This window comes from Eptatretus burgeri, chromosome 7 (assembly GCF_056783735.1).
Source record: "Eptatretus burgeri isolate ZD-2024b chromosome 7, Ebu_testis_v1, whole genome shotgun sequence".
Classification (NCBI taxonomy): Eukaryota; Metazoa; Chordata; class Myxini; order Myxiniformes; family Myxinidae; genus Eptatretus; species Eptatretus burgeri.
In genome coordinates this window covers 84,855,374-84,870,373 of record NC_140967.1, presented here as the reverse complement: position 1 = coordinate 84,870,373, position 15,000 = coordinate 84,855,374, and the positions used below count along the sequence as shown (strand labels likewise).

The window sequence follows — 15,000 nt, the reverse complement described above, 5'->3', positions numbered from 1 at the left end:
TTTAACTCTGCCACCTCCAGCTCTGCTTCCTGTCTTTTTGTTTGTGCCACCGCCTCCAAACCATACAACATAGCTGGTCTCACTACCGTCTTGTATACTTTCCCCTTCACTCTTGCAGCTACCCTTCTGTCACAAATCACTCCTGCAACTCTTCTCCACCCACTCCATCCTGCCTGCACTCTCTTTTTCACTTCTCTCCCACACTCTCCATTACTTTGGACAGTTGATCCCAAGTATTTAAACCAATCCACCTTCCCCACCTCAACTCCTTGCAACTGCACCATACCACCACCCTCCCTCTCATTTACGCACATGTACTCCGTCTTACTCCTACTGACTAACATTCCCCTTCTCTCCAGTGCGTACCTCCACCTCTCAAGGCTCGATTCAGCCTGCTCCCTACTCTCCCTACAGATCATGATGTCATCCGCGAACATCATAGTCCATGGAGACTCCAGTCTGATCTCGTCCGTCAACCTGTCCATCACCATCGCAAACAGGAAAGGGCTCAGAGTCGATCCTTGGTGCAATCCCACTTTAACCTTAAACCGGTCCGTCATTCCTACCGCACACCTCACCGCTGTCACACTGTCCTCGTACATATCCTGCACGATCCTCACATACTTCTCCACCACTCCCGACTTCCTCATACAATGCCACAACTCCTCTCTTGGCACCCTATCATAAGCTTTCTCTAAATCCACAAACACACAATGTAACTCTTTCTGGCCTTCCCTATACTTCTCCATCAACATTCTCAAAGCAAACATCGCATCAGTGGTGCTCTTTCCTGGCATAAACCCATATTGCTGCTCACAGATAATCACGTCTCCTCTCAACTGAGCTTCCACGACTCTTTCCCACACCTTCATGGTGTGGCTTAACAACTTTATCCCTCTGTAATTTCCACAGCTCTGCACATCACCCTTATTCTTGAAAATCGGAACCAGTACACTTAATCTCCACTCCTCCGGCATCCTCTCACTTTCCAAGACTTTATTAAACAATCTGGTTAACAACCCCACTGCCATCTCTCCTAAGCACTTCCATGCCTCCACTGGTATACCATCTGGGCCAACCACCTTTCCACTTTTCATCTTCTTCATAGCAGTCCTCACTTCATCCTTACTGATCCACCCCACTTCCAAATTCACTATCTCCACCTCTTCCAACCTTCTCTCTCTCTCATTTTCTTCATTCATCAGCTCCTCAAAGTACTCCATCCACCTTCTCAACACACTCTCCTCGCTCGTCAGCACATTCCCATTTGCGTCCTTTATCACCCGAACCTGCAGCACATCCTTCCCAGCTCGGTCCCTCTGTCTTGCCAATCGGTATAAATCCTTTTCCCCTTCTTTTGTATCCAACTTCTCATACAGCTCGTCATATGCCTTTTCCTTGGCCTTTGCCACCTCTCTTTTTGCTTTTCGACGCCACTCCTTGTACTCCTGCCGACTTTCTTCATCTCTCTGACTATCCCACTTCTTTTTCGCCAACCCCTTCTTCCTTATACTTTCCTGTACTTCCTCATTCCACCACCAAGTCTCCTTATCTTCCTTCCTCTGTCCAGATGTCACACCAAGTACCTTCCTAGCTATCTCCCTCACAACTTCTGCTGTCGTTGCCCAATCATCCCACCCATCTTTACCATCATCCAACGCCTGTCTCACCTCCTCCCTAAATTTCACGCAACAGTCTTCCTCCTTCAGCTTCCACCATCTGGTCCTTGGTTCAGCCCTCACTCTCTTCCTCAACCTCACCTCTAAAGTCATCCTACAGACCACCAATCGATGCTGTCGAGCTACACTCTCCCCTGCCACAACCTTACAGTCACTAATCTCTTTCAGGTTGCATCTCCTACTTAAGATGTAATCCACCTGTGTGCACTTTCCTCCACTCTTGTATGTCACCCTGTGTTCCTCCTTCTTGAAATATGTATTTACCACTGCCATTTCCATTCTTTTTTCAAACTCTACCACCATTTGCCCTTCCACATTTCTCTTGTTGAGACCGTACCTCCCCATCACCTCCTCATCCTCTTTATTCCCTTCCCCAACATGCCCATTGAAATCTGCTCCAATCACCACTCTTTCATCCTTGGATACACTCTCCACCACTTCATCTAACTCACTCCAGAAATCTTCTTTATATTCCATCTCACACCCCATATGTGGGGCATATGCACTGATGACATTCATCATCACCCCTCCAATTTCCAACTTCACACTCATCACTCGGTCAGACACTCTCCTCACCTCCAATACCCTCTTGACATAATCTTCCTTCAGGATTATCCCGACACCATTTCTCCTCCCATCCACACCATGGTAGAACAGTTTGAAACCACCTCCAATGCTCCTCGCCTTACTCCCCATCCACTTGGTCTCTTGTACACACAGTATGTCCACCTTTCTTCTCTCCATCATATCAGCCAACTCTCGCCCTTTGCCAGTCATCGTCCCAACATTCAGAGTTCCAACTCTCACCTCCACACTTCTACCCTTCCCCCTCTCCCACTGCCTCCGGACTCGCCTTCCCCGTCTCCTTCTCCTCCTTCGCCCAGCAGTAGCACAATTTCCACTGGTACCCTGCTGACCACCGGTACCGGTGGCGGTCGTTGGTAACCCGGGCCTCGACCGATCCGGTATGGAAATTCGTTTTGTTGTCCGCATAATGATTTGGCATAGGTTTTTACGCCGGATGCCCTTCCTGACGCAACCCTGGTCGCCTCTTACGACACACAGGGATATGGTACACCTATTCTAACCGGGGCATACACCGGGCCCAGTACAACTGGTGCTCATCTCGCCGACCTCGGAAGGATGGCAGGCTGAGTCAACCCCCTGGTGTTTTCGACTTGGTTTTATATATATGTATATATATATATATATATATATATATATATATATATATATATATATATATATATACATTTTATATATATATATATATATATATATATATATATATATATATATATATATATATATATACATTTTATATATATATATATATATATATATATATATACACACATTATATATATATACACATTATATATATATACATACATATAGCCTGGTGTTGGCGCAGTGGTTCGGGCAGCGGCTTGGGATCCAAAAGGTCCTGAGTTCAAGCCCCATTGGACCACTGAATTAATACACCAGGGGGTTGACTCAGCCTGTCATCCTTCCGAGGTCGGTGAAGTGAGTACCAGTGTACTGGGCCGGTGTATACCCCGGTTAAAATAGGTGTACCATATCCCTGTGTCGTAAGAGGCGACCAGGGTTGCGTCAGGAAGGGCATCCGGCGTAAAACATGTGCCAAATCACTATGCGGATCACACGGGTGATCCGCTGTGGCGACCCCTAACGGGAGCAGCCGAAAGAAGAAGAAGAAGAAGAAGATATATATACATACATATATTAATTCAGTGTCCCAACGGGGCTTGAACTCAGGACCTCTTGGGTCCCAAGCCACTGCCCTAACCACTGCGCCAACACCAGGCTATAATCACCCTGTAAATTCCGTACGAATAAACCCTTCAGCATGTGCAAATGACCGACGAATTGGATAAATTCCTTTAATTTCTCCTTTGTAAAAACCCTTCACTCAAAACACACATTACACGAACATTACAGAATCGCACACTCACAGCGCACATGTGAAAAGTACTGATTTTTCCAAAAAGGGTAGTGTCCCATCGGTTGCGGTGGATCATTCTGGAAGATACTCGAAGACTCCAGAAGCCAATAACCAATGAGAGGAGACCACCAGCAAGTGGGACGGGCTTCAAACCATGCCTGCACTGGCCCCAATAAGAAAGAAGCATGAGGGTGGACAAGCAGAGCCACCGGGGTGCAGAACTGCTGACGTGAGCTCCCGGAGAGCAAAGCAGAGCAGAGCCACCAGAGACGATCTGCTGGGGAGCAGAACAATTGAGATGAAGCGAATCTCTGCCTGAACACACTGTCCTTACATGTGCTGTGCCAGCACGAGTCTCTGCCCTGAACGAGCTGTTATTGCCTGCTCAAGACTCTGCCCTGATGAGCTGTTAATTGCCTGTGTGAGTTATTGCCGATGAGCAGATAAGCGCGAGAACCCGAAGGCAGACAGCCGCCTGAGAACTGTTGAACCCGATGGTTCCCACCACATCAACACTCCCCCTATCACACTTCACCCCCACCCTTCCCCCTCCTTCACTTTTGGCCCAAGATAGGCAGGCATTGTCTGTGTCTGGTAAGCGAGGAGTCAATTCAATACTCCTCGAATGTTCTCATACTCTCATCTACCTTCCCGAATGATTGAAGGTGCCAAGTCCTATGTTTACCTGGAGATAAGACTGTACAAGTGGGCTCCGTAAGCGCCAAGATAAATCACTTTTCTCAAGTGTCTTTTAATTATGTCTTTCGATTGTGGTTTCAGTACAGGCATTGTAAATACATGCTCATCAATGCCATTGTAAATACATGCCATCACTGATTGAAATACTATTGCTTTATTGTGTTTGCAAATAAATGTGCTTGTGAAACTGTTAACTGTTTCCAACTTGCTTGCTTTTGCCCTTTCCTCCATTGGCTTGATATAGCATGTAAGGCTAGACAGACGGGAAGTTATGCCCCATTGATTAGCTCCACAGTTACCCAGTGCGTACTCACAGTTCTGCCTGGCTGTGCGTAATAGATGGGTACGCATTGAGGGTACGTACCTCAATTGACATCGCCAAACCACCGGAAAGGGTAATTCTGATAATTTCCTGATGAGTTCAAATTAGTAAAGGCATTTGCATTCACTTGCAAATTCAATTAGACCCCGGTCTGTGCAGGTTGGACGTCAGATGGAGCAGTTCCTTCTCTGAGTACATCAAAGCGAGGTTTTCCGGATGAGATCCATCGTTACATTTCACCGTTAGATTTCCATCCCTGTGTTGCTGTTTGTTTTTGCCCAATTTTCTATGTGAAACCATATCATGTTGTGTTGTTGAATCAGTGTCCCTGTGGCTCTGGCCTTCTCACCAAGGCCTCAGCAAAGCCAGTTGGCGTGTAAATTATGTCTCTGCTCTGATGGCATGTGTCTTATTCCACTTCCTTTCTCCCAAGAATTGTCCTTTCAGCTCCTTCAACTTTATCCTGTTTCCCCTCCTCGTTTAAAAAACAAAAGATGAAAACGTTGCTTCACTCCAACAACAACAACAAAACAACAAAACAAATAAATAAATAAACAAACAAAAATCACAAACTCAAGCTCTCTGTACTATGTTCTGCCTGAACTACATTCTGCCTGTACTTCCTTTTGTCACTATCTCTAAACTGAATATTCATTAAATAAAATGCTTCTTCATTTAAAAGTTTTTTTAGGTCATCTCTTCGAGCATGACCTAATAATATTGGTGTTGAGAGGAGACGTGACGATCCTCCGTCCGTCCGTCCGTTCACAATGAAGTTGAAGCGGGAGATCTGGTCATGAGTGATCCTGATAGAGGTCGATGAGACGGACACGATGGTATGACTTTCAAGGTCACCGAAGGTCAACGTCAACGTCACGAGGCCTTTGAAGTTGCGAAAATGACGATTTTCAAATTCTATCTCCTCTGCCATTTCTCAAGCGATCTTGAATTTGATTATGGCATATGAATCTATGGGACAATATCTAAATTTTGATTGGGCCGGATTTTCGATATTCGCTTTTGTTTTTATGTCACGTGACTTCAAAGTTAGCAAAAAATGCGAAAATGATTTTCATGCGAAAATGACTATTTTCAAAATCTATCTCCTCCTACATTTCTCAAGCGAACTTGAATTTGATTGTGGCATATGAATCTATGGGACAATATCTAAATTTGGTCGGGCCGGATTTTCGATATTCACTTTCGTTTTCGTGTCACGTGACTTCAAAGTTGGAAAAAAATGCGAAAATGACGATTTTCAAAATCTATCTCCTCCTACATTTCTCAAGCAATCTTGAATTTTATTGTGGAATATGAATCTATGGGACAATATCTAAATTTGGTCAGGCCGGATTTTCGATATTCGCTTTCGTTTTCGTGTCATGTGACTTCAAAAGTGGCAAAAAATGCGAAAATGACGATTTTCAAAATCTATCTCCCACATTTCTCAAGCGATCTTGAATTTGATTGTGGCATATAAATCTATGGGACAATATCTAAATTTTGTCAGGCTGGATTTTCGATATTCGCTTTCGTTTTCGCGTCACGTGACTTCAAAGTTTGCAAAAACTGCCCTACCTTCAGGAAGCTATATATTTTCTCGCAGAGATGACCGTCACTCCCGCACGGGGGTAATTTGTTAAAACATAAAAATGCTTCACTTTCTCTATTTCTCCCTCAGAAACACTCATCATGTATTAGTCTTCCTCATCACGATCTACCCGTCCCCTTCTTCTTCACAAGCCTCGTTTCCCAAACATGTCTTATTCCAAAGCGCTTCGTTCATCAACTCTCCTCCCATATGTGGAGCACCAATTTCCTCTGTGTTTTCAACAACCATTCATTCCACCCCTCCAATGATGTTTGTCTCCACTCTCCATGCATCCAGATTAAGAATTTTGAGAAGTCCAGTTTACAGAGGTTGTCTGCACATGACAATGAATTCCTATTCCAGTCTATTAACACTTCCTCCTTGCCTTTAGTTCCTCTCAGTTTCCCCCATATCCCCTCTGAGCATCACCCTCGCCTTCATCTCTCTCAACTTCCCCCTCGCCGTTACCCCCTCTCAACTTCACCTTGCCCTCATCCTGTTAGCTTCCCCCTCATACTCACCCCCTCTCAGTATCCTAACCCTCATCTCTCTCAACTTCTCCTCGCCCTCATCTCTCTCAACTTCCCTCGCCCTCATCTCTCTCAACTTCCCCTCACCCTCATCTCTCAACTTCCCCTCACCCTCATCTCTCAACTTCCCCTCACCCTCATCTCTCAACTTCCCCTCACCCTCATCCTGTCAGCTTTCCCTTCATACTCACCCCTCTCAGCTTCCCTCTCATACTCACCCTTTCTCAGCTTCCTCCTCATACTCACCCCTTCTCAGCTTCCCCCTCATACTCACCCCTTTTCAGCTTCCTCCTCATACTCACCCTCTCTCAGCTTCCTCCACGTACTCACCCCCTCTCAGCTTCGCTCTCATACTCACCCACTCTCAGCTTCCTCTGCATACTCACCCCTTCTCAGCTTCCTCCTCATACTCACCCCTTCTCAGCTTCCCCTTCATACTCACCCACTCTCAGCTTCCTCCTCATACTTACCCTCTCTCAGCTTCCTCCGCATACTAACCCCGTCTCAGCTACCTCGTCATACTCACCCCTTCTCAACTTCCTCCTCATTCTCACCCCCTCTCAGCTTCCTTCTCATACTCACCCCCTCTCAGCTTCCTCCTCATACTCACCCCCTCTCAGCTTCCCCAAAACTCACCCCTTCTCAGCTTCCTCCTCATACTCACCCTCTCTCAGCTTCCTCCACATACTCACCCCCTCTCAGCTTCGCTCTCATCTTCCTCCTCATACTCACCCTCTCTCAGCTTCCTCCTCATACTCACCCCTTCTCAGCTTCCCCTTCATACTCACCCACTCTCAGCTTCCTCCTCATACTTACCCTCTCTCAGCTTCCTCCGCATACTAACCCCGTCTCAGCTTCCTCCTCATACTCACCCCTTCTCAACTTCCTTCTCATTCTCACCCCCTCTCAGCTTCCTTCTCATACTCACCCACTCTCAGCTTCCTCCTCATACTCACCCCCTCTCAGCTTCCCCCAAAAACTCACCCCTTCTCAGCTTCCTCCTCATACTCACCCTCTCTCAGCTTCCTCCACGTACTCACCCCCTCTCAGCTTCGCTCTCATCTTCCTCCTCATACTGACCCTCTCTCAGCTTCCTCCTCATACTCACCCCCTCTCAGCTTCCTTCTCATACTCACCCACTCTCAGCTTCCTCCTCATACTCACCCCCTCTCAGCTTCCCCCAAAAACTCACCCCTTCTCAGCTTCCTCCTCATACTCACCCTCTCTCAGCTTCCTCCACGTACTCACCCCCTCTCAGCTTCGCTCTCATCTTCCTCCTCATACTGACCCTCTCTCAGCTTCCTCCTCATACTCACCCCTTCTCAGCTTCCCCTTCATACTCATCCACTCTCAGCTTCCTCCTCATACTTACCCTCTCTCAGCTTCCTCCGCATACTAACCCCGTCTCAGCTTCCTTCTCATACTCACCCACTCTCAGCTTCCTCCTCATACTCACCCCCTCTCAGCTTCCCCAAAACTCACCCCTTCTCAGCTTCCCCCTCATATTCACCCCCTCTCAGCTTCCCCCTCATACTCACCCCTTCTCAGCTTCCTCCTCATACTCATCCCCTCTCAGCTTCCTCCTCATAATCACCCCCTCTCAGCTTCCCCCTCATACTTACCCCTTCTCAGCTTCCTCCTCATAATCACCCCCTCTCAGCTTCCTCCTCATACTCACCCCTTCTCAGCTTCCCCCTCATACTCACCCCTTCTCAGCTTCCCTCTCACGCTCCGCCTTGTCAGCTTACCCCTCATACTCACCCTCTCCCCCTACCCTTCACACTCCCCCTGTCAGCTTACCCCTCATACTCACCCCCAAACAGCTTACCCCTCATACTCACCCCTCCCAGCTTCCCTCTCATACTCACCCCTTCTCAGCTTCCCCCTCATACTCACCCCCTCTCAGCTTCCTCCTCATACTCACCTCTTCTCAGCTTCCTCCTCCTACTCACCCCCTCTCAGCGTCCCTCTCATACTCACCCCCTCTCAGCGTCCCTCTCATACTCACCCCTCTCAGCTTCCCCTCATACTCACCCCTTCTCAGCTTCCCCTTGTACTCACCCCCTCTCAGCTTCCCCCTTATATTCACCCCTCTCAGCCTCCTCCTCATACTCACCCCTTCTCAGCTTCCCCCTCAGACTCACCCCTTCTCAGCTTATCCCTCACACTCACCCATTCTCAGCTTACCCCTCATACTCACCCCCTCTCAGCTTTCCCCTCATACTCACCCCCTCTCAGCTTACCCCTCACACTCACCCTGTCAGCTTCCCCCTCATACTCACCCCCTCTCAGCCTCCTCCTCAAACTCACCCCTTCTCAGCTTCCCCCTCATACTCACCCCCTCTCAGCCTCCTCCTCATACTCACCCCTTCTCAGCTTCCCCCTCATACTCACCCCCTCTCAGCTTGCCCTGCTCTGCCCCCTCCACATCTTTTCTCATTTTCCCCCTCTTCCAGCTCCACCCAACCCCACACATGGTTCATGGATTCAGCGCCCACAGGCTCATCGCTGGACATGGTATTCCAACGCTGGTGGTGTGGCAAAGGAGATTGACCATGTGCTCGTTGATGGTCGCTGGAGGATGATCAAGAACTGCAGGGTCTCCCGGATTGCTCATTTCCTCAATATTGACCACAGGCTTGTTGTAGCAACTCTGAAGTTGCAGCTTAAATCCAGGAGAATGTTACGTTCCCAGCCTAGGCTGGATGTTGGCAACTTCAAAGATGAGAGGGTAGCTGAGGAGTTTTCGAACAGGCTGAGTGGAGATTTGCGTGGTCTGGGTGCTTTGGGGGATCCTGAAGAATTGTGGAGTGCCTTCAAGACTCCCGTCCTTGATGTTGCTGGAAGATGTCTTGGAACTCACCGTAGGACGAAGAAGAATTTTGTCTCTCAAAGGACACTGGATACCATTGAACAGACTCTCAGGGCCAGGCTGAATGGCAGAGCTGAGCTGTTTAGGGAGCTGAAGCGTTAAACTGTTCGTGCACCAAGGGTGGACAAGGAGGCCTATGTGCGAGGAATCTGTGAGGGGGTAGAACATCACCTGTGGTCAAGTGATTCTAATCCTGCTTACAGGGGAATTCACGCATTGCATTCCTCCATGCCGTACCTCAGTGTAGTGCAGTTAGAGCAGAGGGTGGTGGGCTCTTGACAGACGAGTTTGAAGGGAAGGCCCGCTGGGCCAGTTACTTTGAGCTGCTGTACCAGGCTGATTCACCAGCTGTCGAGTTGGATGTCAGGGGTGCTACAATAACTGTTGTAACACAGGCTACAGTGAACCAGTTGAGATGGGGTAAAGCTCCTGGGATTGTGGCATCCACGCTGAAATTCTCAAGGCTGGTGGAAATGCTGCACTCATGTCATTGCATGCAGTTCTGTGCTCTGCCTGGAACACAGGCATTATCCCAACTGACTGGAAGAGGGGCCTTGTTGTTCCTCTCTGGAAAGGGAAGGGTGATCGCCAAGACTGCAACAACTACTGAGGGGTGACGCTGCTCTCAGTGCCGGGCAAGGTCTTTGCTTGGATAATTATGGAGAAGATTCATCTCCATCTGCTTGAGCACCAGTGTCCATAGCAGTCAGGCTTTACACCAAAGAGGTCAACGATTGACTGTATCCTTGCTCTTTGGGTCCTCACCGAACACAGATGAGAGTTTCGGCAAGGGCTGCTTGCAGCCGATGTTGATCTCTGTAAAGCTTTTGATTCAATGACTCGGGATGCCCTCTGGAGGATTGTTGGTGTTCGTGGGGTGACACCAACACTGATCAATCTGATGTCTGAACTATACTCTGGTACTGAGAGTGCTGTGAGATGTGGTGATACCATCTCTGACTTATTTCCAGTTGTTACAATAATTTGTCAGGGGTGTATACTGCCCCCCACACTTTTCAGCACTAGTATGGTCTGGATTCTCAGGAGGATGTTAGTGAGATCAAGCTGCGGTCAATCGTTTGCGAATGTCAAGATCTCTGACCTTGGTTTCGCAGATGATGCAGTCATCTTTTCGGAGACTCTAGATATCCCTTTCGGGGCCTTCGAGGTGTTGAATGAGGAGTCAGAGCCACTGGGATTATGGGTTTCCTGGGTCAAAACTAAGATCCAGGCATTCAATGATATCTTGGATGCTGCTATCCTGTCTGTACATGTTTGTGGCGAGGGTGTTGAGGTCACGGAGATTCACTTTCCTTGGCAGTGATATTCATGTCTCTACTGGCTGTGAGCCAGAGGGCAACAGACGTCTGGGTTGTGCCTGGGGAGTAATGCATTCACTGGATCAGGGGTGTGGCGCTGCCAGTACCTGTGCAGGAAGACAAAAGTCCAGGTCGTTGGTCCGTCCAGTCTTGCTCTATGGATATGAGACTTGGACTCTGACCAAGAATCGAGACGGAGACTTAATTACTTTGAACTCAGGTCTCTTCGGAGAAACCTTGGCTCTTGCTGGTCGGACTTTGTGTCCAACGAGCGGTTGCTGAGAGAGACTCAAATGAGATTTATTACTTGCATCGTCAGTGTGCATCAGCTGCGGCTTTATGGACATGTGGCTCATTTTCCTGATGCTGATCCTGCTCACCAGATTCTCTCAATGAGGGAGCCTCATGAGTGGAGGAGGCCAATAGGCCGACCACACGTCTTGTGGTTGCAGCAGGTTGATCAGCATCTCCAGGAGATGGGGATGGGCCAGGCACCTGTCTGGGGATGGCAAGACGGAGGCCCCTGGAGCTCCGGCACAAGCTTCCATACCTGAGCTGACTAATCCCAGCACTCTCTTCCTCATGTGAGGTAATTTCAATTGTCATCATGCCAATTGTCTGCGTGTTGCTTCTTCTCTCACCACCCAGCCATGGCACTTCAGCAATAGACTTCTGACACCATTGGACTGACTCAATCTGCGAACCTTCTGACTAAAATTTATGCTAATGGGAAATCCTCTCTTCTAGGCTTTGTGATGGCCAACTTTTTCTCGAATGTCTCCTGCTATACCTCTACATCAATTTGTTCATCTGATCACGTGCTTGTGAGAGTCAACATCTTTTTAGCGATTCTCAGTGAGTCGCCTCAACACCGGCGAGTGATGGTCACTCAGGCAGATGGGCATGGACGACAGCCCTCATCTCACTTCAGCACTGGTCCCCTATATCTGCCACATCTGTTGTCAACTCAGCCTGGGAATTATTCCACATAAACCTCCTCTCTCTTATGCACAGATCTCATCTTCCGTTATCCGACCCTTCCATCCACCCATGGTATACTGAATCCTGTGGTGATACAGTTGCCTTGAAAGAACTTGCATTCTCTCACTGGAAGGGAATACAAACTGAAGGTAATATCAGTTCATTCTACAGAGCCCATAACAAGTGTGTCCACTATCAGAAGAGCCATAAAACAACATCTGGCTAACCTCAAGATTGAACTTTCAAACTTGTCTCCCTCTCAAGTGCTCTGTCTCCCAACTCCCAGGTCTGTCTCCCCCCCTACCTTTGCCCTTCTGTTGAGGCTTCCAAAGTGCAGAGTTACTACATCCACTCTTTAATTCACCTTTTATACTGCCCGTGGAGCCAGCTTATGCATTCTCTTCATTCTCCATCTTCCCTCTGGGTCTTCAGGACAGCTGCCGGGGCCATGGTCTTTTTTGTCCCCATTACATTGACCCTTCCTGGCCTGCTTCTTTCCAGGTTTCCAGCTTTTCCTTCCTGAGAGTTTGTTTCTGTGTCCATCTTGTCCAGACTAAGTGTCCTCCACTGGCCCTCATTCTTTCCCACATCCCTGATTTCTCGGGGTCTCCCTCTGTTTTGTCCCTCAGCCCTGCTGTTGGTGTGTGTATTTCCCCCTCTTTATACTGTTCCGTCCTGATCTAATCTTCCGTCCTGATATGATCCTGATCCATCTTGATCTGATCCATGTTCCAGCTCCTCCTCAAGCCACAACAATGTATATAAAAAAAGACTAAAATTCTAGTTATTATCAACTCATGTTTTCAAGCTTAAACTTCTGAAGAATAAAAAGACAGAAGCAAGTGCTGGTGCTTATGATTCTTTGTGGGAGATGAAAATAATAGTGTTTTCAATTCCAAAGAATCCAGGACAAGTGTGAAGGAGCAGCAGCCCATAGATGAGAGCAGTACTCCATTGTGCTTTGAACAAAGGCTTTGTAGGTTGTGAGAAGTTCAAAATTCCCAAGGAAGGAATTGACATGTTAGATGATATCTAGTCTGTAGCTGTATTTGGAGGCCAACTTTGAGAATATAGTTTCCAGGAAATGTCATGCTGCAGATAGTCCATCGTGAAGATAGATGTGTTCATTCGATTATCCATCCAGATAGACTTGGTAAGAATTCCCTAGTTTGAATTGCATGTTCCAAATGCAATGATAGATTCCATGACTTAGCTTAGAACTGGAAGATTATTGGCCTGGAGTAAGGAGGATCTGTTTTAGCACCCTTACTTTTTATTGCAGTGATAATAATAGTTTTCCAAGCAGAATGGAGGTGGCTTAATTATCCTGTATGCTCTTCACCCTGTCCTTCACTTTGAAAGCATGGGCATTGATATCATCTAACCTGTTGCCGATGGAGAGTCAAGGCTGACCGGAACTTTCTACGTTTTTTGGTGAAAAGGTCAGTGTCCAGAAGGCAGTCTGTATCAGGGGATAAGCTGCAGACAGAGAGCTGGAAGGGTTGGGTAAATGAGCTTAAGAGGGAAACACTGAGACATTCTGCCTTGTGTTGAGCAGACTCAGCCGTGAGGCCATTTTAGGTGAAGAAGGGGAGGGAGAGGGAGCATGCACACCAGAGGCAGGCTTAACAAAACAACCTGGACTTTGAGGAAGGAGATAGGTTGGAGAGTTCAGATTTGATATTACCCAGATGTTTTTTGTCTCATCTGAGGATGAACAATGTTGCAAGCCTTATGAAATGGCCAAAGGTTTCCCTCAGTTGAGCTGGCCTTCCACAATGAGAAATAAGTTCCCTGATCACCACTGCCTTGCTGTATGATTTCATGTACCAGGGCCTACAGGATGGATATGATAACTGCAGACGAGATGGGATAACATGTGCAAATGCATCATGATATGGGATTAACAAAAAAAAAAAGAAAAAAAAAAGCAGAGATGGGATAGGATACATTTGCAAATGCAAAAGATTTGGGATGGAATTACAGTACATACAATAAATAGAAATGCAGACTCACCATGGTGGTGAAACAAAACTGCATTTCCCACCGCTTTAGTAATCATAATGGCTTTAAAGAAAATCTAAATGATGTACTATATGGTGGAAAAGTTAAAAATGGTGAATTAAAATGAAGAACAGATAGTGACATTCAGTTATGCGTGTCAGCGTGCATTCTCACCCATGAATGCCCGACTTCCAGATCTAAATTCACAGTTTTCTGAACTTTCTTGGCATCGAAGCACAATGACTCCTCCCAAAACACTATCGTCAGCTGTCAGGAATGGTGAATCTGGGGAAACAAGGCCAGCAGCAGCATTAAATTCATTTTTGTTCATAATTAATGTACAAAATAATGTCGTATACATACAATTTTTTTTTCTTTTAAACACGAATACTCATGATCCACGGTGTTTTGCTCTACAATTAAAAATAAATAAAAAGACCTAATTGCCCTGCAGCTTACGTTAGCCAGGCGATTTCCCCTATATTTTCAACATGATTCAGAAAGGAAGTTAATGACCAATTAAGGTTGATGTCCAATGCTCACTATTATGCAAGCTTCTTTTTTGCAAACACATAAGATTGAAGTGAAAAAATATAAATATAAAGGGAGTAACAGAATTCTGGAATCATAGGTTAATTGTTTTTTTATTTTATTTTATTTGTACAACAAAATTCTGGAATCAAGTTAATTGTGTATTTTCGTTTTTGTGTGACAAACTTCCAGAATCAAAGGCCATAATTCTAGCAAATGTTCAAATTGTAATCTGTGGTGGGCTTTGCAATTATAAACTTGGCGTTTCGTTGGATGTCGACGACGGAATTCTTGACAAGTTTCTCACTGGCTTAATCCTCCGGAATGTATGTAAGAGGACCAGTTCAGCATTGTCTTGCACAGTGTAATCCATTTTCATCGGTCCTATCCTGAAAAAACAAACAAACAATGAACTTATGATTCCAGAATTTTGGTACACCCTGGATATATTTATTTACGGAAGATTGATCAATTAGATAGTGGGCCGACAAGACGGTCTGGGCCCG

General features: G+C 46.7%; 1 protein-coding gene across 5 annotated transcripts in view; it reads right to left on the bottom strand.

The window, feature by feature from the left end:
• The window catches only part of TASP1 (taspase 1), a 144,963-nt gene that overhangs the window by 46,911 nt on the left and 83,052 nt on the right, over window positions 1–15,000 (bottom strand). For 3 of the 5 annotated variants that reach the window (XM_085889337.1, XM_085889335.1, XM_085889336.1), the window contains 2 exons: window positions 14,138–14,248; window positions 3,656–3,919 (listed from right to left, as the gene is read on the bottom strand). In XM_085889337.1, coding sequence (XP_085745463.1) covers window positions 3,656–3,919; window positions 14,138–14,248 — 375 coding nt within the window. The remainder of the gene's footprint in view (window positions 1–3,655; window positions 3,920–14,137; window positions 14,249–15,000) is intronic. The other 2 variants (XM_085889338.1, XM_085889339.1) reach the window with 1 other exon arrangement.